This window comes from Vanessa atalanta, chromosome 3 (genome assembly GCF_905147765.1).
Source record: "Vanessa atalanta chromosome 3, ilVanAtal1.2, whole genome shotgun sequence".
In the NCBI taxonomy this organism is placed as follows: domain Eukaryota; kingdom Metazoa; phylum Arthropoda; class Insecta; order Lepidoptera; family Nymphalidae; genus Vanessa; species Vanessa atalanta.
In genome coordinates this window covers 3,709,155-3,737,118 of record NC_061873.1, presented here as the reverse complement: position 1 = coordinate 3,737,118, position 27,964 = coordinate 3,709,155, and the positions used below count along the sequence as shown (strand labels likewise).

At 32.3% G+C, this 27,964-nt stretch overlaps 1 protein-coding gene across 8 annotated transcripts; it reads right to left on the bottom strand.

The window, feature by feature from the left end:
* Positions 1-82: 82 nt before the first annotated feature.
* On the bottom strand, positions 83-27,735 carry LOC125076842 (ral guanine nucleotide dissociation stimulator). Of its 8 annotated transcripts, none has more exons than XM_047688550.1 (8): positions 22,400-22,673; positions 17,872-18,159; positions 6,800-6,901; positions 4,880-5,031; positions 3,873-3,983; positions 3,493-3,628; positions 1,739-3,164; positions 83-1,348 (listed from the first exon to the last, which is right to left on the bottom strand). In XM_047688550.1, the coding sequence occupies exons 2-8, from the start codon at positions 18,043-18,045 to the stop codon at positions 1,212-1,214; spliced, it is 2,238 nt and encodes a 745-aa protein (XP_047544506.1). In that variant the 5' UTR covers positions 18,046-18,159; positions 22,400-22,673; the 3' UTR covers positions 83-1,211. The 8 variants fall into 8 exon arrangements, with proteins under 8 accessions (XP_047544506.1, XP_047544504.1, XP_047544505.1 ...); XM_047688548.1 differs by having other exon boundaries at positions 6,800-6,904; positions 22,400-22,672; XM_047688549.1 differs by having other exon boundaries at positions 6,800-6,904; positions 17,872-18,073; positions 22,400-22,672.
* Positions 27,736-27,964: the final 229 nt, after the last annotated feature.

The following is a 27,964-nucleotide window of genomic DNA, read 5'->3' as shown; positions in this document are numbered from 1 at the left end:
GTAACGGCATTAGTTTAATTGCCAAAATAAAACATGTATTATAAATTATTATTATTATTTTATTACACAAAATATATAACCATATAACGTTATACGGGACACTGGTGTCATCTACAATATTACACTGAAAGTATAATTATATACAAAAGCATTAGTGCAATTAGTACAAAAGAGACATAACTCTACAACACTAAAATTCGACATGTCTTCATATCGCCAGAAAATATCAAACGCAAATTTTGCATTACACTTCAGTAACCACTTATTTCCATAGTTTTTATTGACATGGCAGGTTAAGCCACTTTTGCACTAATGTTTGGTCTATTACTTAATTCAGACTAACTGTAGGTAACATGAACACTTTTTTATTCTACTAGAGTATTATAGTACCAGTATCAATTGTCCCGAAATATGAAATATATATATAAAATATAAACAATAATTAATATAGGCACATTGTATAATTCAAATGCGGTTTAAGTAGACTACGTTTAATACGCAACATGTATACAAATTATTTAGCCAGTATTAGTCTTTTATTTCAATTTTATTACAAAATCACTTACTTTACTATCGATTTACTTTTTTGACGAATCCTTTTTAATATCAATATTATGAGTAAAAAACTGTTAAGTATTATCCGAAATTCGGTTTAAACGTGTTAAATTTTAAAGCTGTATTTTACATATTAAAGGGAAACAGCACCTTGCTATTACATATTATGATATCGCCTTTGGCTTATTATTTTTACTAGAATATTCTTAATTTACGAGATTCATATTCGTGATATATAATCGATATATACAAATATAGATAAATCACATTACAATTAGTTAATAATACAACACTTAACTTAGAGGTGGCATTGAGAGCATGGTATTTACAGTTAGGTACATTCGGTTACAATAACTATAATTATCAAATACTACTCGTATTAAGTATACTACGAGCGCACATGTACAGACACGAATGGTCTGTACATAATCAACAATTTTATATTAACATGAGGCACGGGTACTTAACACTAATTCATGAAAGGATGAAAATGATATTTGTACAAGTAGTTTTTTGAGTTCATAAGTAAAGAAATGATAGTCCTCCACATTATTTCACTTTTTATTTGGTGTATCTTCGTTATACCGTTATCAAGCTGTCATCGTTTATTACTATGTAAACGGGCAGCAAAATAATGAAGGGATATTGAGGTATAATCAAGTTCGTTTATTTTTTGTTTTTCCATTTACGATCGCCTCTTCTTGTTGGCTCTTGCGAGGTCGTAAGATGAAGTTTAGGTTGTATGCCGTATTAACAGCATAATATACGTTCGCGTTAGCCGGCAAAACCATTTCTGGAAAGTAAATATTTGACCATTTTAAACATATCTATATATAAAACATACAATCTTAGGAAACATATTGTGTAAAATAACTGACATATATTAGTTATACCTATAAATAATTATAGATATAACTAATGTTTTTTCTGGGAAAAGTGTAGATCTCGGTTTTGAAATAATACTGTCCGCAACCATATATTTATAGATGTGCTGATAATTCTTTATATTATAAATAGTTAAAAAAAAAATCTTTTTTTCACTGTTACGCGAATATATTTGAGTACGTTTACGTATTTGAGTAAATTGTGAAAAATGATACACAACTTGTTTTAATAAAAGTAAATAATATACAAATTTATAGGCATTCAGAAGTTGGGGTGAAAAAAAATATCTGAAACATACCTTTATCAGGCAAAACTTGAGCCAAAGTGTAACCATCAGGATCGCCATCGAGGTTGAGTTTGAGCATTGCATTTCTAATCACCTGCGGTGTGCGTTCATTGTTGCTCAGCATTATTGATTTGTATAAGACGACACCCTCTGTCTCCACACAATCCGACTCATATGTTACTCGAATTATGTAGAAATCAGGACCACTCCTAGCATTTGGATGAGCAGGACTTGTGGCTGCTATTTTGCCATTTGCAGGTTTCTGTCCACTATTTGCACTTGATAAAGAAACATCTAATGAAGGAATAGACGACGAAGACGAACCGTGGGACAATCTTGTCGGTGATATTCGGCGTTCCAGGCTATCTCTCTTCCAAGCATTTCCTACACCGTCTGTCTCGCAATAGAACTGCGAACTATTGCTGGAACTGGTACTAGCTATAGAATCATTCTTCCTGTGCCCGTGGTTATTGTTATCGTTTAATTTTTTCGGACGCCTTTCTTTCGGTGGATTCGTTGGTGGCTCGATTTGGCACGATAGTTGATACGCCTCTCTATCATCGAGCACGATCACCGAGTCGAACCATCTATCAAACATTGGGTCAGTGGGCAAATGATAAGCATTGGCTGCACCTTGTAATAGTTTAATCTGCGCAAGCACTTCAAATTCTTTTCTTCTTTTATCGAAATTTATTAAGCCATCGGCGACAGTATCGGGAATAGCGGTGTCGATCATCGTAAGGTCAGTTAAAAACGTACCCAAATACGGGATCGTGCCATTACTGACACCTGGCGATCCACGTTCGTGGAGCAATTTTTGCAATTGTTTATCATTTTCTCCCACCGTGTCGGCGAACTTCGCAGTCCCCTCGCGCATTAAAAGCTCACGCTGAGCCCATCTGTTGTTGTCCTCGCTGAATATCCTCGCCAGTTCCTCGAACAATTCGGCTTTCTCTTTAGATAGCAGCGCCCACGTCTTTCTCAGCCTGTACACGGGATTGCTCTGCAGACCCGAAATTATGGCTTTCAAGGACGAGAAATTCTTAAGCACCCTCAGCTCCCTCGCTATGTCCAGCCACGCCGCGAGGATGTCGGAGCGGTCGACGGGCCGCAGGTTGGGCTCGACGAGCACCGTCGAGATGACGCGGAAGGAGACCGCGTTGAACTGGTTGACGGTCGCCAGCACGGTGGCGGCGTCGTGCGAGCGGTCCTTGTCGCGGCGCGACCACACGGCGCCCAGGCACTGGTGCGGGACGAGCTTCTTGAACAGCTCCATGTCCATGCGCGTGAGCTGCTCGGCGAAGTGGCGGTGCGGCACGTGCGGCAGGCGGTAGGCGCACGTGTGGTGCGCCGCCACGCGCATGCCGGGCGCCAGGCACACGCCGCCCGCCGCGCCGCCGTTGCGCTCCGCACTGAATACCGCTAGCTTCTGTAACACCTGCGAAAGGGGGCCCTTTTAGTCACTCTCTATGTCCGTACTACGTTTTTTTGTTAATTTATCTTACAGCACGTAGCATCTGTCTGTAAAGAAAAGCTATTCATAAAAAATATATATTTATAATCAACCAACCCGAACAAAAAAGCAACTCACTCGTAGCAATAATTACTTCAAATTATTTCAATAATATCAGTTACAATTCAACAAACGAACCACGAATGAAATCCGATATATAAATTGAATTGTTAAAAGAGGTTTTTTGATGTTGCATTTTTTTATATCTATCAATAAATATCTGAGATTCTTATGTTAAAGAAGAACAAGCAACCTTCGAGTGTAGCTCAGAGCCAGGTAGGTGAAGCTGTGTGAAGGCGAGAAGCTGCTGCAGTGCGGGATGGTGTGGGGGTTGACGAAAGTCCTCCGGGTAGGTATCCAGCCAGACGTGGAGACATGCCACCAGAGTCCTACAACACACCGAGTGATATTTATATGATTACAAAGACAACTATTATACTGCTCGTCAGTAATTTAACAAAAACAGCCTTAATCCATTAAGTTTAATTAAAACAACTTGTATGAAACTATGGTTTCACTGACAGCGTTCTTAATTTATTTATTTAATTGTTTTATGTTTGATCTTAGATAAGAATAGAGTGTAGCATAAGCATTTCAAAGAGAGTGCACTTATATAACTATGTATACTCTTACTTTCTATGTTGTTGCGAAGTATCGATCGCTGCTGGGTGAACGTCTTCCATGGCCAGTGCTTCATACCGTCGCAGCAAGAGATCCAGCACTCGACTGCACTCCGCAAATGAACTGCATTATAATACAAAAAAATATACATTCAAAATTATTATAATATTTACACACCAAATATCGGTTTGTACAGACTATTTTAATCATCTATCAAATTTTGTGCAACCAATACATTAAAATATAAACTTAGAATATTTTAGAAATTCAGTTTTACACTAACGTGTAAAAGGGACCGTGGAAAAACTACTATATGTTTCAGTAATCACGTAACCCTGAATTTCTTTACAAAAAGTATTATTGAATTATATACTATAGAGAATTGAGAGAGAGAAAAAATAATTTACTTTTTAATACGTTATGATGACCTTATCTCAAAGCGTATGCCTTTATAAAGCACACTTTTCACATCAATTCTATTCTGAGCGTCAAAGAAAAATGACAAATATTTCGACGTCTTTCGTCCACTCATTGTTCTGAGATTATTTAAAGCTCGTGACAATGTTGTACTACAAACAGAGAGAAGCAATAACAATCTAAGTGAACAATGGGACACAATATGTACTTGTAATTACAATTCTTAAAAAAATCTTTTCGCTAGTATTTTCCCTGTGTGGTGAATCATTAGTTAGAAAGCATAGGGTAAAAATATCTTCTTTTATATTTAATTTCAAATACAGACATATTTTGTATGACATATTTTTATTTGCTTTTTATTTAATAATTGGTAATTTTTGAAATTATTGTGATGTTAGCGTTCATACAAAATCACGATTACATAAAATTATGGTCAGTTGGTATAGAATTTGTTAGCATTTCTGAATTTAACATATCCGATGATTTTTATGTAGGGCATAAAAATATAAATTGTATAAGTATAGGAAAATATAATCGTTATAAAATAATGAAAATATTAATAAGGTTATTAGGAAGGAAACATTTTTTTGTGTTTTATTTACCGGTAAGTGGCAAGGAAGACGTTGACGTATGTTGACTCCAGCTCGCCATCGTCGGTGGCCAAAGCCTCGACAAGACGTTCCACGGTACCCGCCTTCACGAAGCGCACGCGCACCGTCTCCCACTCCAAGTGAGAGATTTCGTCATCGGATTCCTGAAAATAAAGAATTATTAAATAAATATGTGTTTTTAATTTTACTGACAATTATAATTATTTTAGAATATAAAACATGTTATTAAACAGCACTGAGACTACAATACATAACAGTAATTACGTTTACAAATTTAAAAGAAAAAACTATTTTACGATAAACGTTTCGTTGAATTTTATTAAAATGCATGGCATGCTTTCATTTTCAACATCTAAATATATCTAAATAACAATCCTCGTATTCAACTTCAAGGCTTTACGCTCGATTAAAAAAGAAAAAAAGGATATTACAGCAACACCACAATATTACATTTTTGCAATAAAGAAATAACTCAGAATGGAAAAGAAAAACGAAATATAATAACATAGCGAGTCTAAATATAAATATGTTTTGTTTTACCATTTTTTTTATAAATAAATTAAAACGTCATTATTCAAATTTGCAGTATTTATAGTATAACTTATAAAAATGTACCTCCTGTATCACAACTTCGACTGGTGACAGAAGTGTTGACTCGTTAATGGACTGACCAGAATATCGCTATTAGCAAGAAATACTGCTAAGCAGAACCAGATTAATTAATTCTTCTAAACATTATTTGTAAAATATTAAATTGTACCTTCTGTTTATGTTATAAATATTATATTTTTAAATATAAAATAATTACTCTAACTTATTTATTGAGAAACATTTGCCACCATTTGAAAAGTAGGTACCTACCTGTATTCGGGATACATGAAATTATATATGTAAATAAAGAATAATCCACACAATTTCTTCTCCATGTGTAAAGTAAATAAAGTAGATATATAGTAAAAAGATTGACAATAAACCTATTGTTTAAAACAAGTTTTGGTGATAAGCAAATTACATACTGGTCATACATTTTATAGCCGTATTGATTTAATTGCAGTTTATATTCTTAAAAAACAATGTTATCGAATTCCACTGATTCATCAGAAATTTCCAACCGTTTTAGATATTACTCATACATATTTTTAAGTCAATGATTGTGTTTTAGCATTTTTCAATTACAATTCTATTAATACTATAAAATAAAGTTACTTTCTACTTCTGAAAATGTCTCCGCTGACTCTCACCTACTCCAGATTTTAATGCGGTTTTTATTAAAGAAAAATTGATAAACGAATGTTTATATATTTTGTGCAAAATGACTGAACGATGACGGCAGTTTAGATAAAAAAAACACTCATACGCTTTCATGGCTAACGCTGGCTGAGCTTTAGGAGATCCATTAAAAAAAATATACTAGAAAATTGTAGGTTTTAAAAAGGCCTATAGAAAAGTCCAGCACATCATGTGTCTATCTATTCGGATACACTTACTCTGTTTTATCTATTACAACTATTTAAAACACCATAGGTAATTTGCGAAACTATTTTCTCCGAATCATTACTACTCCTTATTCAGATAAATATGTTAAAAACCTTGGGTATTTAATGCACATAAAAATTGTCTCTTACATTGAGTCATTTAAATTAACACTATAGATAATATCTATGATTCCAAATTACGTGCGACGTATTAACTATCTGTTATCATAAAATGTCTTGACAGTTCGTGTTCTAACTTTAACTACAAATTTGTTTTTAGTTGATAAATAATGATACCTATTATAAATACATATACATATATATGGTGTCTCGTTAGCCTGTTCATTAACCGTGTTCCCCATTTAATATGGAACAAATAAATATTTAGTTTAAGTTCAATATTCAGTACTTAATATTTAAACAATACACTACTTACACTAGAAGCCGAGCGTGTCGGTCGATGATATCGCACCTTCTTGAGATACACCGTGTATATTGCACCATCCACCCGTTCTTCGCCCCACAATCGCCATGTCGGCTGCTGAAACATACCATCAGTTTATCAATACATAAAATATGGATATCGTTTAATTGCATTAAAATATATAATCTCGTCAATTGTATCTTATTGCCGTTTGCAGTAGAAACCATTGGATCTGGAAATAATAATGAAAAAACGTTCCTAAGACCTTAAAATTTAATTTTATCTTATTGCTTCAACTGATGAAAGGAAGGCCAGGTTTTCGCTCAGATAATCGACATTGGAATTCAGCGGGGAAATGCTGCTAGCATTCTTGCTAACATACCAAACGATCATGATTTGTAAACGAAGTATTCTTATCTTTTCATATAGAAATTTATTAAATTCGTCAATGTAAATAATTTTATAATGAGATTATTATTATTACAAAAATAATAATCTCATTTCAGTTATAAATAACAGTCATGAGTCATTCAAAATATAAACTATCTAAGTACTATAATCCGAAGTCAGGTGTTGTGCATCACTGATTTATATATATCTTCGTCATAAACAACATGTTCAACAACATTCTTGCTTAGCTTATCTAAGATGTTAACAAATGAAAAACTCGCCTATTAGTGATGTGTTAGTATCAATTATATTAACTGATGTAACTCTTACATAATCGTCATCAATGCCACTAGAGAACAACACGGGCTCGGCCTTACTGACGCCGCATATTCTCCACATGGCCCATGTCGCGACGTCACACAAGACGTCACCCCGCTCAGCTGAGCGCGGGCATCGCGCTCACTTTCACTATCACACAACACGGTACAGTGTAGATGCTCATGCAAATGTTTCTAATTGGATCAAACACTCGCGAAAGAGGCGACTATGCGAACACGAACGTGCGTGACGCGGGTGAAATCGCTGCCGCGCGGCACACTTGCCGGAGCCACCCGGCACGGATTATTTCCTTTAACTGATTCTACGACACAAACATGTTAAATTAGGTACAAACAAATACGAAAATAAAGCACTCGATTTTAAAGTTTATTTAAAATAAAGTAACTTCGATTCAACAATTTTTTTCACTATTTGAAGTAATTAATGAACGCAAATGCATACAGTCAACATTACGCAGTTACATTGTAATTTTTGTACGGTTATTATTGTTACAGCAGAACATACATTTATTTTTGTATTTTTAAATAAATTGTTTACAAGATACCGCGGAACGTAAGACTATGGTCGCTCAACGGCACAGACGCAAATGACTGCTCTCTCGCAGAGAGATCGCGTGAAAAACTTCGATAGAGCAAATGAATGACGCTGGTACCTGTTAATATCATGTCATAACACAAGAAAAATACGTTAGTGTGCACTGTATTGAATCATCATTAAATCTAAATCATTTAAAATTTGTAGTAGCAGTATATGTAAATTAACGAAAAAAAAATGTATAACTTGTCATTTATACAAATTATGTTGTATGTAAGAGCGGCTTACTTCATTTTAATATAGTACATACTAAATTGTATGAACATAATACTGAATAAAATTGAACACAAAAAGATATACATCAAAAAATATTATGAAATGAACGCCGTTTTGTTCTACATTTCAAACATACGAGTAAAATGGTAATTCCCGGTCCGACTTAATTATTCTAGATCCCAATTGTGTTGCAACTCCGTACATAATTATATCATTAATATTTTATAGCATATATAACGTCCGGCCACCGCAACCACTTGCATAACGATCGATACAATAGTAACAATTGAACAGTCTCCATTGATATACAGTTATAATCGATGTTGTTGTAATTATAATTTATTATCAAATAACCGATATTTATAAGGACTAATAGTTACCGTCAGTAATAAAAAATTTAAAAGCATTTAATATTAACCGTATAGTTTTTTTTTTAATCGTAGCTACGTTACCAAGCCTCAATAGCTTCAGAAAGCCAAAAGCCGTGTGAAAGTCGCATGTACGACTGTGAGCTACTATCGTATCCGCTTAATGGAGAAATTACATTTTAAATGTACTGAACGTGGGGTACTTAAAAAAGATTGGAAGTAATGAACATATATATAATAATAACAGCGGGTATTTCCGAATAACATGAATCATAGTGATCCATTCATAATAGGTTGAGAGTATAATACAACTTTGTAAGCATTCAACTGGACGTATAGTACATGAGTTATATACAGTAAAGAATATGAAGAGCATAATTTAACCTGTATCCTGAATTTCTGACCCGGTACATTTGTCGAAACAAACAGAAACAGGTCGAGTACGAAATGAGGCCGCAAACCGTAACTGTAGAGCGTCTCTTCGCGCGCCAGTTAATTTCCTTTGGTATCAAAACGGATACATTTATATAAATGGAAGAAAAACTAAAATAAGCGCATGATTAATAAATATCTTAATTATAACTGATTGAAGTTTTATAATTAATTGTTCTAAGATATACTTTGGAGTCAACCATATATAAACACTAATTGCAGGGCCGGACCGTAAGTTTAGGGGGCCCTGGGCTAACACTATTTAGGGGCCCACCTAAGACACATCTGAACGTAGACTTGAATTAATTGGATGGGTTTGATTAATTGCAGGACTCGCAGGGCTGCAAACCATACGATCTGTTTAATTTGATAAAGTTATGGATTCTTTCGCATTATAGTCTATTTTTAACTTTGAATTGACTTAGCTGGGGCCCCCTTAAATACACGGGGCCCTGGGTTGAAGCGATACGCGATGAAAAAATACGATAACAACCACGGTGGGACCTCGTGTTTGGATTTCACTGACTCGCTCACAGTTCTCACTAAAACTCAACAGTAGTATATTATGGGCAATAGAACAATTACTGAGGAGAGGGTGCGGGGATGGATCCTGTTTAAAGTGAATAGTTATAACCTAAAATATCAATTAATAAAAACAAAACACAATCGATTGTCAAGAAAAATTGATAAATTTTAGTACGTAATAGTACTGTAGTATTATTTACTATACTACTGCAGTGTCGGTTAGAACTAAATGTATAGTTTTGAGCAACAATTATTATTGTTCACTCAATCGAGATCGAGAAGCAATTACTGGACATCACTCTATTCTACTTCTATGTCGTGTAGCGGATCTCTGTTAGGAATTAATAAAATTAAAATTTGCCTAAGGTATTATTTTATAATATAAATTATACATGAATATAAATACAACTAACTTGATTTATTTAATGGAACAAATTCAAACTTTAGTAAATCTAAAACCACATAACGTTTAAGAATAACTTTGACTATCATCAGATTAAGTTTAGTATTGTTTGCTTGTTATGTTATGGTTACGCTTTAATAATATTTTTTACGTTATTCCTAATTTGAATGTAACATTAATTTTATATACATATACATTCGGATATAATACAAATACAGCCAATGTCAAGCCAAATATCTCTTGTATGAATGATTTATGTTATCGCTTCAAACGTCTTTTTTATCCTTTAATTCAATTATTTTTACTATATCTACAACTACAGATCAACGTTGGTAACAATTTTCGGCATTTTTTATATATATATAATTTTTGCATTTATTAATTTAACACATCTAACAGATAACTAATATAATTGCCTTTTTTAAGATATATTCACTGTGACATATCTTTTAAATTTGTTATTATAATTTAATTAATAGAACCCGAAAATTTGCTCTTAAGACGATTTTCGACATAACCTATACTAATATCTATACTAATATTATAAATGTGAAAGTAACTCTGTCTGTCTGACTGTCGCTCTTTTATTCCCAATCCAATGAACGGAATTTGATGAAGTGTGACATGAAGCAAACTTAAACTCCTAGGAAGAACATAGGCTACTTTTTTTGCTTAACACAACCAGCCCCTAAAAGTAAGCTATAATATCTCAAAATATACAACCTTAAATTATAACCTATCGCGTTATGAGGCTTCCACAAAAATCGAATTAGCAGTTTTTGCGTTACGTTCGGGGAAAAAATATATCGGGTGAGTTGGGGCAAAATCGAAGAAGGACTATATATACTATATAATCGTGCCGATTGAATTTCCGACTGATTTGATCACTTTTTGTACGTTGTTCTCCAATCAATAAAAGCAATTTTATTATCTTGCATTGCTAGTAGAACCAAATCGTTAGAAAGGTGCTCGAATCCGTCGGAAATTCGATTAGTACGATCACCCCAGCTCACTATAAAAACATTTTATGATTATGCGATTTTCCAAAAACTATTATACATACATCGTTAAAGTTTTATTGGATTATTATAAAAAATACAACATAACCAAATAATGATGAAACTATGAACCGATCGTAATGAAATTTTACATTTAAATTGAATAAGTATACAAATAAGGATTTTTACACAAAAAATTGACTCAGATGATCACAGAAACAACTAACTAGTACCACATAAAGTATAAATCTTAAGATTATATTTTGTTCCCTTACTACATAAATATCAAAATCTCCAAATATATACGGAGATTTTGATATATCAAAAATTTAATTTTGGTTTTTATCAGCCTTAGGCAGTCGAAGAAACAGATAATTTTATCTGAAAGAATGTATAAACGCTGATAAAAGTTATTTGATATTGAGGCAAATGTCACGGTGACAGCAAACGCTGTGACGCATGCGTCCCGAGTCCGGACGACGTAATACAAACATTTATATTAAATGAGGCAAATAACAAGCCCGCTAACAAGGTACATAAAACGTGCACAATATGAACGAAATTATGAATAGAGGTCTAGGGAAATGAGACATTCTAAGTGGAAAATAGTAAGTAGGTATGACAAAAAAATTGTCTTGTAAAATGACATTTCAGAATCTTGCTTCTAGGAGCATAGCTACTAGACTAAAAATTTAATTTGCTTTAGGTTTAAAAAAATATCTTAGCACTAGGAAAATGTTAGTATTGCTACTACACAATAAAATAATGTCATGAACGTGATGAATGAATATAATAAGGCATATACTCAATCATTGATTTTTAATTTACGTACTTCGTAATTTACGTATTTAATACGTAAATTCATTCCAGAATCACATGGTAATTCAGAAAAATGGTAAAAATAACTTGGCAAAATTTTGCCATAATAATTATTGAGGAAGGCATAATTATATAAATAATTTACATGTTTACATTTATTTACTACTCATATCAACTTAAATTTGTTACACTTATGCTAAACAACAACTAGAAAATACTAATAACAAACTTTTGACAAACAAGGAAGAGAAAGGTACGAAACTGTTTGTCTTTGCCTCTTTATATGTATATAGATAAAGATAATCATTTCAAGAATTTACAAGCCGTTAATCTAAAATATATGAAATGTTCTAATCTACATATAAGCTTTCTAAAATACTTTAAAACTAGTTTTACGGTTTTCGAGTTATTCGCGGAAGTATGTGTGTGAACCAAATTGGCTAATTTATTGATTAATGGAACTAGCAACACATTAACAAAAGTTATTGATTTAAATTAGTTCTATTTTTAGGCATATAATCTTAATCCTAATTAAGATTATATGCCTAAAAATAGAACTAGATTTTACGTAGTTCACGACAACGACTTTTATTTGACGAATTATACTATCAATGATAAATTTGGTAAAAAAAAACACAATAACGGAAGCAAAGTCGTGAAATATACACCAGTTAAAATAATCCGCATTGTAATTAATAATTTGGCATGCAATATAAACGCTGTATCAATTTACCTCCTAATAAATTAACACAAGGTCAACTTCATTTGAAATGAACTGGCTTCAATTATCAACTCCAACTGTACCGGTACGTATGACTACAATGATGATGCGGAAATATTTTACCCATAGCGGCAGACATTGATAGACATTAAATATAGATAAGTAAGTGGAATAGCCGTCACCAGTACCTACTTCAGAACTACCTTGATCTACAAGAGTAACTTTAGCAAGACCGTGTATCGATGTCCTTATTTGAAAATAAAAATTAGCACAGTCTGTAATATATTTAATAGCTAACTTATTAAGCAACTTTGTAATTTTAATAACAAACCTAAGTAATTTAATTAGCGGAAAAGAAAAATCAGGGTGCTTGCGATTCTTCTTAGAGTAGAATCTACATTCTAATCAGTGGCCGCCTTGACGAATCAAAAGTTAATAAAGATATAAAAAATATATTATTTCTAGCATTTCATTTTAAGCAAGTATTACCTCTTGTTTATCTTTCCCAAACACATGTTTAAAACTGCTACTTTATATGTTAAAACATCCATCAAATGTTAAATATTCGTTGAAGTTTTAATAGTAATAAGGACACATATCGATCAGACTGCAAATGGTTCTATTAAAAGCAGATTCTACGAAAGACTGCTTCCGCCCACAACACCCCGTACCTCCACAAGCTTAGCTAACAAGGCTCACGTGTGTAACGCTAAAACCATTTTATGATTCGAGGATATTCGACTAAATTAAAAGTTTTTATTTTACTAAAACTTATACATATTACACAACATAGCATTGTGCAAGCATCATAACAAATGCAATTTTGATTTTGGCTCGATTCCAAAATCGATTCACAATCAAAATCATTATTTCTCACTGCACACAACCTATAATTTTGAAGAATCGTTTTGCAATTTATTATAAAAAATATATTGTATGGATTATCTTGAAGGATTAATGAAAGGTATATGGTCAAAGTGAATGTTCCCCGATTAATTAATTCAAAGACATGAAAAGTTACATAATATTTGTCACTCTACTTTTGACTCTTACAATTGAACAGAGGACCATGATCAATATTCCATTGGTGTCAGCGAGATGACGACTATGACTAATAGCAATGGTCTTTGGAATCGTTTTCTTTCTGAAAAAGTTTTCTTTCAACACAATGGCCGTAATTACATTATCCAGGACTAGTTTAATAACGTAAATCTACCAATTACGCTTGAACGATGAGACCTTTGATCATTATTCCGTCGCTACTCGCCATTGTGTAACTACACTACACTAACTTCTAACTAAATGTCAAATACATTTAGTTAAACGCAACAAGGTGGATGCAACGACATACGCTGAAAATTATTTGTAGGCCTTGATATAGTTTCATTTAGGTCCTGGAAAAACTTTTATACATCATCGCTCCTTGAATGGTCTCAATAAAAAAATTATACTCAGAAATACATAAAAATCAATCTGTAGTTTCAAAAGGTCAACAACAAGAAACCAAGCACTGACAGCTACCTCGACCAATGTATCAACTTGCCATGCAGCAGCGCGTATCGCCGCCAGATTCATGGGCACTATTTTAAATTACCAGTTATTTTACGAAATTTCGCAATAGACTTTGGAACGTGAAATGTAAACGCACTCGTAACTTTATTGTGTCCGGTTTCCGTCAATATGCACCCAATAAGAATTTCCGCAATGAAAGCAAAATGAATCGATTCGCCACAGATTGCATAACGCATGACTGCTCACAGAAAACCATAAGTACTTAGAAATTTAAATCCCCTGAGCTTTCATCATTACAATAATAAAGATACGCAAAAAATTGGAATTAGCTATTATTTGTAAGGGTGCGTAGAGACATTTGATCATATTTCCTAAGTCACATAACTTATCAAGAATTCGTTGTGCATAATTGTGTATTAAGATGTGCTTCAAATTATTACAGTACAGGAATTAGTGTTCGAAAACAATATTAACTCCTTATCATACGATCCAGAGATAGCATATGATAGCCTGCTGAAGTACACTATAAAGCGGTAAGCGTGACCGACGCGCTCGGTTGAAGACGCTGACAAACCCTGTAGCGACGACTGACACGACCCGACTTTGAGTAAAAAATCTATTATAAATTATATTAGATTTTTTATTTCTGTCAGGCAAATGGTTATTTAATTGAATCAATGTCATAGTCTATCAACCTATACTGATACCAGTATACTTCAATGGATATAAAATATTTTCTAATTCGAGAAATTATTAAAACTACTCCAGTTGTGCCATAGCGTTACAAAATAGTAAAATTCACTAGCAAAATGCATTCGTATCATATATTTTACACGTACAAAACAAACAGTTTTACAAAACATTTTAATAACATTTTTTTATCTAAAGCATATTTTATTGAATAGGTAAACAACTAAAACATCATATCTTGACTTATTTTGATATTACAGTATAATTGACATGTTCAATTAAACCTCAATGTAATTACCATTTCAGTTAGTATATTTTAAGCAAACAGAAATTTGTGGAAATGGTAGTAAAAACTCGAGACAGAAACAATGAAATCAGCTGAGCTGAGACTGGACGCGCAGGTCATTGCCCCCGACACCTAAGCAATCGATAGTACTGAGAGCATCGTCCCGGTTATAGGGTTACAGTAAAATTCCTTGTTAAAAAAATATTTCTTTACGTTTATTTATGCATTTTAATTCATGCTATAATGATTTCCTCAACTTATCTATTATACTAATTAAAACGAGATATAATGGTGTTCCATAAGAACTGTAATTAAGGAAAAAAACTAGGTACTTGTTTAGATAACTTTTAATAATTTAAATATACAGGCAATAATCTAACCAGAAATTTGTTGTAATGGGAATAAAAATGTTTCATAATCACCATGAATATATAAATAATATCTATGTTTGTATGTGTATATATAATAAATTACAATAACCTGAAATACATATCCAAAAGTTTCTTATTCTAAAATAATGGTACTATTTACTTATATCCGTAAGTAGTGTAATTAACCAGAAACTACCTTGTTTCATGGATGACGCGACGCCGTGAATCATGACACACTTAAGAACAACAAAATTGGTTATATACCTACTTCATTGTCTGTAAATCCTTTGATAAAATAGAATTAAAAGGAATCATTTAAAATTCTTCAAACAAACGCAAACAATACTAAATTATCTACAAAACAAATAATAAGTACTACATTTTTAGTTCATATTTTTTTATTTGAATGTTTCAATGAAACATTTGTCGAATGAAAAATATAACACAACCACAATATAATTCTATTTAATGATAAAAGTTCTGTTTTATGTTATAGTAGTCGACGTGACTTAAGACCTAACCTATTATAAACTACGGAGTACATTAAAGATGACGTTCATAACCGCAAAGCGATTAGGAGGTAAAAAAATAAAAGCAAAATAGCAAAAAACCTTTTTAAACCTTTTTACTAGATATCAACCACTAGCAGAGTAGCTACGTCTACTTACATTACTGCAGTTTTATACACGCTATGTACTACGGCCCTCAAACACGGTCGGTAGAGGGCCGCTGAGTTCCGACCTATCCCACTTAGCCGCCCCTCGGCAATTCACTGAATTGAATTACGCAGAAACTCATCAGAGCATGGTTGTAGTATGAGATTTAGAATACTTATTCTACGGAAGAAATGAGTATTTTCCCCATTTTTTTACTAATTTAACAAATCCTGCATTTTAACACCTTAACACATTTTCTATCATACGTAATTAAAAATTTGACGTATCGACATCATTGTCAATTCGATACGCCCAAAATAGACGAAAAAGAATCTTCTAGTTAGAAGTCTTATAACATAAGCGGAACTGTCCTGGATTTCAACTATGCATTCCTAAGCGTACAGACAAACAGCCGTATACATAATTTAAGCCTTGACCTGCATTACTAAAGAAGCCTATAATTATCGAAATATATTTGTAAGCTTATATATTTATTATGTATTTATTTAGCCCATGACCTTATATATTTTCTAAAGGAATTATTAGATACACATGAGAATTATAATATATTATATGATATTATATTGATATATAAAAAAAATATATGTATTTTAAGATTTAATACCAAAAGTACGAAAAATATTAACCACTCTCACTCATGTGAAAATATTGTGTATTAGGGACTACTGTTTAAATAATATATAATGTTAAAAGATCAATGGTGTTATAAAGGTATCAGTGTCTACCGCAACTTTATCTGAGTCAAATTTATTTTTCCATAATTTACATGCCTATAGTCTATTTCAACCACAAGAGGACGAAAGTCGAATAAACATCATTTGACAGATCGAGAGCTTGAATAATTAATCTGTGATATTCATTATGGATCTCCGAAAGAAAGGCGTTTTAAAAATCAACGAAACTGCTATCGAAAACGAAACTTTGGGAGTAAAATTAAAATGGGTATGAGTATCAAGTCGAATATTCTTATGTTATAAATGAAGATATATCAATCAAGAACTGTTAGTAGTGCATGATATATCATTGAATTCTAAGCAGTGGAGTATGCAAATCGAAGTTGTGTTTATCTTTACCCCTTCTTATTACGTATGCTTAGGTAGGGGCAGCTCGGTGGCTTAGCGCGATAATCTTGCAATTATTCTATCTTTAAAGTCACATCGGGTGATTTCACTAGAATTCTTGAACACAAATAAATAACCTCACATTACACCATCACAACTCACAATTATCAGTTTTTCTAACAGTTCTTTTCCGGAACAAGTTATCACGGCTTGAGTTTTCGATGAAACAGAAGCAACTGTCGTTAAATACAAAGCCTGTCGTATGCTCATAGTCATATATTCGAATGAATAATATCATCAACCGTTTATTTGTTTGTAATACAAATGCTGGTATGTGTAATGATTCGTCATCGATTTATGCGCTGTCAAAGTGAACAGTAATTTCCGTTATATTTTACATTACACGATACAATTGTATGAATAAGATTTATTAATATTTTAAGTTTTAGGCATGCAACGCCATATAATATGATAATTACAAAATTATCAGTTTATAGATCTACCATTTGGACGAACAAAATTAAAGACAATGCCATTTTTTACTGAACACATAAAAATGTTCTCTGTTGAATTTTCAGCAACAAAAAACAAAGTCATACTACAATATAAATCTAATAAGCGCATTGTCTATACCTAGATATAAATTAATTCTTCCAAAACGCGTTAGAGGACCGCAACTAACCTTAACGTACCACCGTGTTTGCGATTTGCGATTTTTGGTGCGGCGGCGCTCTGCGCTGCGTTGATCACGTTGGTGCGCCGGCGAACGCAACGCATGGCACTTGGCCGCCAGGGCTTTAGTGCGCTCCGCCAGCGAGTGCCGAAATTCACCCCCGGCGCACCCCCGCACCAGCATCTCTCAACTTGCTGCTACCACGCACGCACTATTTGTCCCCCGAACAGTATCACACATGACTTATACTTTTATCTGTTAGTCAGTTCACTATTTATTTCTAATTTGATTTTGATTCTTATCAATGCCAAGATTTTATTTTAATTATATAAATATATAATGTAGTAAAATAAATAAGATAATTATATTTCATATAATACATATAAATAATTACCATTAATAAACCATCGCAAAAAATATAACATAATTAGGTATTCTGTTAATTAAAGTACTTAACACCAAAATATAATTCAGCACTAATTAGTTACGTCACTCATAAAATTAAGCAGTGTTTTCAGAATGTATTCAACTTATAAATACAAATCTGGGATTTTATTGATTTACATAATTTTGAAATTCCTTGTAATTACTTAAAGAAATTATAAACATTTTAGGAGTAAGAAATAACAAGACGGTAGATACAAGGAGATTGGAATTCTGTTACGAAGCAAGGTCTAGGTCGGGCACTCAAGATAACGTTGGAAATACCACGTTTCTATTTATAAAACCATATTATATATATGTCATCACTATTGATAACGCCCACAACTCTCGAGCATCTCAATCCCGCATTTATCTTATAGACTTTTTTCGTATACTCTTTAAAAATAAATTTAAAATAAAAATCAAACAGGCAAAACATTCGATCGATGATCTAATTTGAAAAATATACCTTTGAACTTGTATATTCGAACCCTTCAGTAGCCTTCTGCCTTAAGCCCCAGAACCGTTATATTATACATATATATGTTTTTTCGATAGACAGTATATATCAATATTTATTCTGTAGATACTATATGGATATGTATGTATATGTTTTTTTTATGTAGTTTTATATAAGTATATGCATATATTGTTATATATTGCCAATTAACTTTTAATTAATTTTTAGTTACCGCCTTCGTGGTTTTTCTGTTTGACCTAAAGGTTGACTGGCAGAGAATGCCTTCAGGCATTAAGTCCGCCATTTGTCCCATTAACTATATGGTGGTCAATAAAGCATTTAAATAAAAAAATACCTCTCCCACTCGATTATGAAGTCAAGGTATGGAAGGCCACTAGCAACAGTAATAAATACTTCGAAACATACATTTCATATAGATATGAATAAGATACCAAGTTCAACCCTAATTTTAAAACAGTTACAGTAGGTACATTGATTATTTTATCAATTGTAGAATTTTAGTTTAGCTTTTTATTGAATAAAGAACGATCAGTTTTTTAATAGACTAAAATTAGTAACAATGAACAATAGGCTAGTTGACAAAATTTGGAAATTAGTTTAAAACTATAGCTTAGCATCTATTTCACCCCAAAAATATACTATTTTAAGAAAAATAGGTTTTTTATGTTAGTATTTTGAGTTTTTAGAAATGAACTTGAAATTGACCGCGAAAAAGGCCAAGATTGTCATGGCGTCTTGAATGACGTCATACCTCGCGAAACAGCCGTGTTTGTGTATGACAGTCAATTGTGTTTTTTAATAAATAATGAATTCCTCGTATTATAAATACTGTATGGTGCCCCAATGTGAAAGTACAACGATAAAAACGCCAGACAAATTATTCATATACGTACCAAACAATAAATAAATACGAATAAAGTGGTTAAAAATGGCATGGAGGCAAGATGCTCTTATTTTGTCAACTAATTCCACAATTTATTTCTGTGAAGATCATTTCGATGTAAGTATTAAATACAACTTGATATATCTATTTATAAATGTATAGTAAAAGAAATGAATTTAGCAAATATAATATATCACACATAACCTATAAAATGTTAGGACTAGAATAGGATTTTATGATTTGTTTGAGTTAAAATATTATTTTCGTTTTATAAAATGTAATAATTCAAACTCTTTTTATTTTTTTAGTTGCCAAATGATATGACTAATTATACAGAGTATCATATTATGGGTAAAGACACAAGTGCGCATGAAACCAGGTTGTATACCAACGAAGTTCGAATGCCAAGAAGATATATGTTGAAAAAACAAAGTTTGTCAATAATCGCAGAGTGTTTGAAAGATCCAGAACCAAGTAGTACCCCCAGTTTATCTGCCATAATGATAATTGATAGCAACAACGTAGCGTTCCGAGCTTGTTTCGCGAGGTGTGACGTCACGCGACTCTGATTGGTGTTTAATGTCACGTGATTAAATGCCTCATTTTGTCGATTTTATTTTCCAAAAATATAATTAATCTTTTATTATTTTTGTAGAAAAGTTGTTTTTTTATTTACTAATTATCATGGTTAATCATTAGAAACTCAAAGCCATCCGATTTATTATTAGTGGAAACAAGCCTATTGAAAGGCAAAAATTGTTTGACATAACAGACGTCATTCGCCAACATGGCGCTGAATATCGCAAACTTGCGTGCAAATTTGTTACAGACAAGTACAAGAACTTTGAGTGTTGCATATCTTGCTTTAGTGTAAAAATAGATCAGTATTACGATTTTAAGTTACTTCTGCATAATGTAAAGTAACTTTGCTTGTAGCTTTTATGTCCATAATTATATAGGTACCGATTTGGCACATTGATTTAATTTTCTCTTATTGTGTAGAAGAAAGCAGATTTCAATATTATAATATTCGAATAGAAGACTTTATGAAAAATAATATCTAATTTCTTATCACATAAAAAATCCAAATCAATATATATAGATCTTATCTCGTGCATACATTTGAAATATCTAAAATTCAACGCAGTTCTATTAAAAAGATTCTATCTCTTTTTTCCAGGAGAAATAATACTCCCATTTGTCCCCAAACTAAGCTCTAACGCTACGTACACTGAAAGCAGAAAAATAGAAAACCCATAAAATCATGATCAAATCTTCTCTCTTTATTTTTAATTTAGAGAATTATAAGACTATGAAGATTTAAAGGAATGCCTCTGTAACTTTTCCAAAATGGAATTATGTCCAGATTTTACACAGGCAGATCCATGTAGAGAACATAACATAATGCATTAATTACTAACTGCTTACTAGTAAATATATCTTACATATATGTACATATGTATGCATATCCAAATATTGTCAACTGGGTCAGCAACTAAATAGGATATTGGGTAATTGAGGAAGGGAGCGGCTAGCAGTAAGAGTTACCTTACCTCTTATATAGGTATATATATATACCGATGTAGTTATGTTTCACAATTTCCGTCACAAATTTATACTAAAATAAATAATGTGTAATATATACATAGGCCGTTAAATACTCTAAATAGTTTTTAAAATATTAATTTGGTGAAATAATCAGCTAAGTAACGGTTGCATTTTATTTTTGTTTGTCAATTGTATATGTGAAAATACTTTTAATATTTATAATAAATACATGTGTCATGCATGTCGAAAAAAATTATATTGATTTGAATATAACTCGATATAAGATTGATATAATCAATGGGTTGAAACAAAAATTTAACTTGGTAAAACTACCACCTCACATGTGCCCTGTACTATGCACCTATCTAATTTCTAGGTAGGTTATATAGCGGATTTTACGAAACTCCAACCTAAGGGTATAAAACGGGGGTTGGAAGTTTGGGTTTTATAAATTTCGCGCGGGTAAAGCCGCAGTTTCAGCTAGTATATAATACAAATGTGTTCAAGACAAAAGCCTGACTTTTTTTTACACACTGCTTTAAAACAATAACATTTTATTTGATACAATTTTATACAAAGTACTTAAAAAATTCGAACCTAAAATTAACATGAGCACTTTAAAGCAGATAAGGACGCACCTGGTGTGACAGATGCATATTTAAGTGTCCAAAAAAATATCGGTTAAACAACGTTCGATCGTATTGCGTTACGAAAAAGTCGAATTGCTATAATTAGGGATACACAGGTGGCCCCAACCTTTTGTCAGGTGTGATTTTTTTTACACCTACCTGTACAATATTTAATCCTTCCAAAATTACTTTTCTATGTTAAGATTTTAGTATCAAAATATATCGCAGTTTTTACAAAGAATAGTTCATCAGATAAATATGTATAACTGTTTATAATCTCTAAATATTTATTACTTCTAACTGATGATGAATTGATCACAGTATAAAAATAAGAGAGGAATTCATTAGGAATAAGTAAAAATTCAAATTTATAAAAATACAAAGGTAAAAAAAATTAGTAGGTACACTTATTACTTGTACTTATTACAGCATGAAAAATTGATTAAATAAATAAATTAGCGGTTAAACCAATTTAGGCCTGAAATGCGTTTAACTTTACCTACTTGTATTAACTTGGCATTGACAAAAAGCTTTATACTTAATAAATTTAACTTAATTACCAAATATTACTACCGTATAAACGACTCTCTTCGTAGAACCGGCACTTATCGAAAAAGATATAATCTTCAAGAATATGACAATGAACTTTCACACACACAAACAACAATTTCTTATTAACTTTTATTTACATACACATTAAATTTAAGTTAAATTACACAGTATAGCGGTCTTTTATTATTTTTTCAGATCTCGCGAACGAAATCTACCGAGGTCCGTACTCAACACTCAGCGCGCGACGTCTGACTCGTTCTCGTTACTCGGCGTACTCCGTCCGCTGTCGTACATGGCACAAAACGACAAGGATTATACGCATGTGCGAGACCGAGACGAGGCTTTTCCGAATCATCACAATGATGTCACATTACTAATTTTGTTCGTAGTATGTTGTGGTAAGACCCTCTGACGCGTAATATTGTGACGTAGACATTGGATTCAATATGATTTTGCCTATTGTTATTTGCTAGTTGTTATCTCACGATCGCAAAAAATAGCATTTCATGCGATACGTTTCAAGAAGATAATTCTGTTAAATTGTATTACAACAATCTCACGCTCGTTGCTTTGTTTGCATCAATTCAATAATTGCGTATATTATAATAATTTACATATCAAATCACGTTTCGGGTGTTCATTTATTCCAGAAATGTGACGTATCGTCGGATTTTTTGCTATGACTGTGTTGAAGAAAGACAAATTTCGCCTCAGTTATTGTACTACTGCTCTCATTAAAATAACTGATGACATCCGTTTATCTACGGATAATAATCAGCTCACTATATTGGTTGCTTTAGATTTTAGCAATGCCTTTAACAATGTCGAAACTGATGTTTTGATAAGTGTTCTGAGTTCCCTTAATATATCTCCTACGGCGACTGAATCATAATCATCATCATATCAGCCGGAAGACAATGTCCACTGCTGTACAAAAGCCTCCCCCAAAGATCTCAACTGTAAATGGCGGCTGAATGGTTTTGTTGTTATCTACAAGGACATCAGCGCATACATGTTGACGACAGTTTCTCGGGGTGGCGTGTCGTAAATGCCGGTGTCTTACAATATGGTGTGCTTTTTCCTCTTCTTTTTTTATATTCATTAATTCTATAACTTCCAGGTTAAATTCTGTGTACCACTTGTATGCAGACGATCTCCAACGTTACTCTTCAGCAGTGATAGATAATCTTTCAAATATTATGAGTGCTATTACTTCTAATCTAGCTGCCATTACGAATTAGTATATACTTTAAGGACTATCTTTACATCCATGTAAAACACAGGTAATTTTCATTGGAAGCTATAAACTAATTTCTAAAATTCATGGGTACAATTTACCATCAATGGCTTTTAATGGTATTAATTTACCATATATGGATAGTATTCGGAATTTTCGAATTTATTTCGACCAAACTCTCACTTGGACTCGATAAATTGATGAAGTGATTCGAAAAGTATCTTCTGCCATTCGTCAGACGTCATTGACACGTCTACGGAACGTGTTTCCAATCTCTCTTATTACTTTAACCTAACTGGAAGTCAACTAAATAAACTCGAGCATTTTCAAAACGTTGCCATTAAATCCTTACAAATACGCTAGGAAACTCAATTATGTAGTTACCAGTACCAGAAACTCAGTTAAGATATTCTGAAATTCTTATACAATACAATTTTTTACGCTTACTTTACTTCAGCGTTCAAGCAGTCCTTCAACAGAACGCATTGCAAACAGAGGAGCACGAAATTTATATTTATTTAAAATATACGCAAAATAATAATATCCGTATTAGCCTATAATTTATTTAATGTATTGAAATTGTCGAATTCTAAACATAAAATATGTGTCTGTCTAAATGCCAAGTAATATATATGTATGTATTATCTTTTATATAATAAAGAATAATACATTTTTATTATTGTAATATATATTGGATATAATATGCCATCCGCCTCATTATTTATTTATGTAGCAATATTTCTCCTCTTCATTTACGCTGCCTGGTAGAAATTTATTTTTAGCAACAACACCGCCTATTAGTACAATTGTTGTTATTTTTCTGTATTATGATGTACAATAAATGTAAAATATTATTATCATTATATAGTTGGCATAAATCTTTGACCAGTTGTTTAAACCGCTGCAAAATGTAGAGAATCTGCGAAATCATATATATATATATATATATATATATATATAAGTATATCATAATTTTGATAATTTTCATCAGGTACACATCTTGTAGTTACTCTTTTGATCTTTACAGTATCACCAGGCAGAGGGTGAGTACTATACTCCACCTGAAAATCTTAGCTATCTCAGGTTCGGAATAACGTTCATAAGGTATAATATACCAATTTATAATTGTTAAGTAAAAAGGAGTCGATTTCAAATCACGCGCGCCGACGTTGGGTCGCCGTCTTAGCTCATTTCGCTCAGAATTATTTAAAAATAATAAAATTCCTTTTATTCTATACATGATCAGAAGAGAATAATCGGAGTATACTGGCACAAGAAAGTAACACGAGGTAGGTGTCGGAAATAATTAATATTGTGTTAATAAGTTTTGGAATTTCCGACATGTTTTGCAAACTTAAATAGCTATATCAATATTTTCTATCGTATCTACTCGAAGATTTATCGAATTTATATACTCGAAGACCGTTAAATAGCCGGCGGCGCAAATTCTCTCCTTGATAATTGTCTCTGTGATGCTCCTTGAAGAAACGGAGTGGGTACCGCTTGTATTCAGCGTAGGGGAACGCGTAAAAGCTTTTCAGCTCTTTATCAAAAAAAGGATAGCTATCAACACAGAAGTGATATATCATACCCAAAACTTGAATAACTTATGTCGATAAAGTAACAACAGTTGGGTACCTAATTGATAAAACATTTAACTAATACTTACTATTACACATAATTTTAGGTATTTCATCCTTTCTTTGCATACAGGTTTCGCTACATGTACATTCCATATTAACCTCTCTATTTATAAACTTTCACTTTCTATTGCTTGTGTGTACACTACGAGGAAAACTTTTTAGTTTCTTAAGTAAAGCTTTGTGAATTTATGCAAGTACCGTCAAATTAAAAAGAGGTCAATATTTTTTCGACTTTGCTCTTGATGTGAAATTAGGTTATTATAAACATAGAAATAATTTTACTATATTTACATCATAGTAAAAATATATCGACTAAAAATACGTATCGTTAAAATTTAAGAATTTAAAAGAAAATAAATATTGATACAAAAAAGTAAACAAAATAATAATGTCATATCACTAAGAGTATGGTAAACTCTTAGTGAAATGACACTATTATTTTTAAGATTTATTAATAAATCATTAAATACAATATAATATTTATATTAAGTACCGATATACACACATACTAGAGAAAACAAAGGTTTTAATCTCTAGTACACATTATTCGACCGCCAAACACCAATACTTTGTGTTCCGTTTTTAAAGGTGAGTAAGCCGGTATAACTACAGACAGTGCAGGGGTATGAAATGATATTTTTACGGGGCCAATGTCTATGTTTAACAAAAGAAAAAAAATATATATATATATATATTTCTAATAATAATAAATATTTTTATTTTCTATTGCACACTAACAATTATCCATAGTAATTGAAATTTGATGTAGTATAATATATAATATTATATTATATATACATATACGGTATGTGCAAATAGTATTGTGATTTATGATACAAATGTTACTATTATTTTATTAACTTTTATAATAATTTTTTTTATTGATAAAGTATTTGAGTAACAATAATACCCATATTTGTCACGAATGTGATTAAATGCTTTTGTAACGGATCTTTATCGAATCATGAAAACAATTTTATTATTTCATATGGTGATACGATTTCTTAATGAGAATATTATTTAACTACTAGGTGCTGTTGTTGATCGGCTACCGTGAAGTAACACGCAAGTCCCACGAACGCTTTCAACACTGATATTCTCAGAATAACTTAAAAATGTTGCAATTCAATCGCAATATTGTGTTTTAACAACTATTCTATCATATTCTAAAATGAGTACTAGACAATAAATATCTTTTCGCATTCAACTTTTATTTTGTACTTGTACCTAAAACATTTTTATAGGTAATATTAAATAAACGAGTATCATTCCAATATAAATAAAAAAAGTGTATATATTAATAAATAATGATATATATATATTTTTTATTTAATTATCTATTTTATTTCTATTATGAAACAGGTTCATAGTTAGGCAGGTAGTAATGGAAATAAAATTTAAGCTTAATGAAAAGGAAATCATAAAGACAAACACAAAAATATAAATCTAGGGTCTATCTTGACCAGAAAAGCTGTCCTGGTCGATTTATTTGAAATTGTTCCAAGTAAAAAAACTATTAATTTGAAAATCTATTTTTTATTTTATTTTTTTTATTTTTAAATCGTAAGGAACATTTTAATGCAACGTAGTAATAGTGTGTAAAATACGTTATTTGATATAATTATTATAATAGACATTTTTGAAAATAAGCAATGGAGATATTTTTTATAAAAATCAGTTCGTCGTTTAATCGACTGGTGCCGTAGGAGTATGGTTTTGAAGTCATAGAACTTATTTTTCTCGAAATTTCAAGTGTTCGTGGAGTGACCTTCAAATATATTTTTCTTGAATATATGGACAACGCTTAAATTTAACAATATCATCATTATAAATAGCTAAAATGAAAACGCCTTCGACTTTATAAATTTGTTAATAGTGACTCAACACTCGATACATACAGTCGAATATCAGGGTCTTCATTTAGCTTATTATTATATACAGCTGATTAAAGAAAAGCCAGTGTAAGCAATAAAAAACAGTCAAAATACAAGCATAAAATAATAATAATAATAGCATTAAAAATGATATTACCAAGCTCTCAGCATCTTGGCTCATCTTTTTCTACGCATGGTTCCCGTGGAAGACTTGCGCCCTGGTGGCGCCTTTACAGACCAGGTAATTAAATCCACTGTTCCATTGCACGTCACCACAATACGCCACATTCCATCACTGCATCCGTGTTCAACATATGATCGGTCCGGCCGGTCCCTATGACGTCACACGCTTTCTCGAACTACAAGGTTGTACTGCATTTGTATCACAACACTTCTCGTTCACAAACTCTAACGCCGCGCACCTATCGACAAACACAGATCTTCTTCGTTCCGTAAACCAATACGATTTACCCAATGGTACCGAGTTGCTCTAGTGCAAAGGAAATGTGATCGTGTGACGCAGGTAATGACTTTCGCGCACGAACTGAGTGAAGCACGTCCGCTTCGTGGCACCGCCGCCGTCGCGCGTGCACCACGTAACGGCACAGAGGCCCCCGCCGCGTCGCCCCCGTATCCCCAGACCTCCGAACCAGCCCTGTCTCACGAGTCACGGCTCAGCATTGCCTATCTAGTTGCGCTCGCGTCTCAATATACACAAATACAATGTAACTAACATAGATATTAGATTTATACTTCGCTTTTATAATGTATTTTGTTGCAACGTAACGATAATTGATTTCAAAATAAGACCATGCACTTTAACTAAAATATA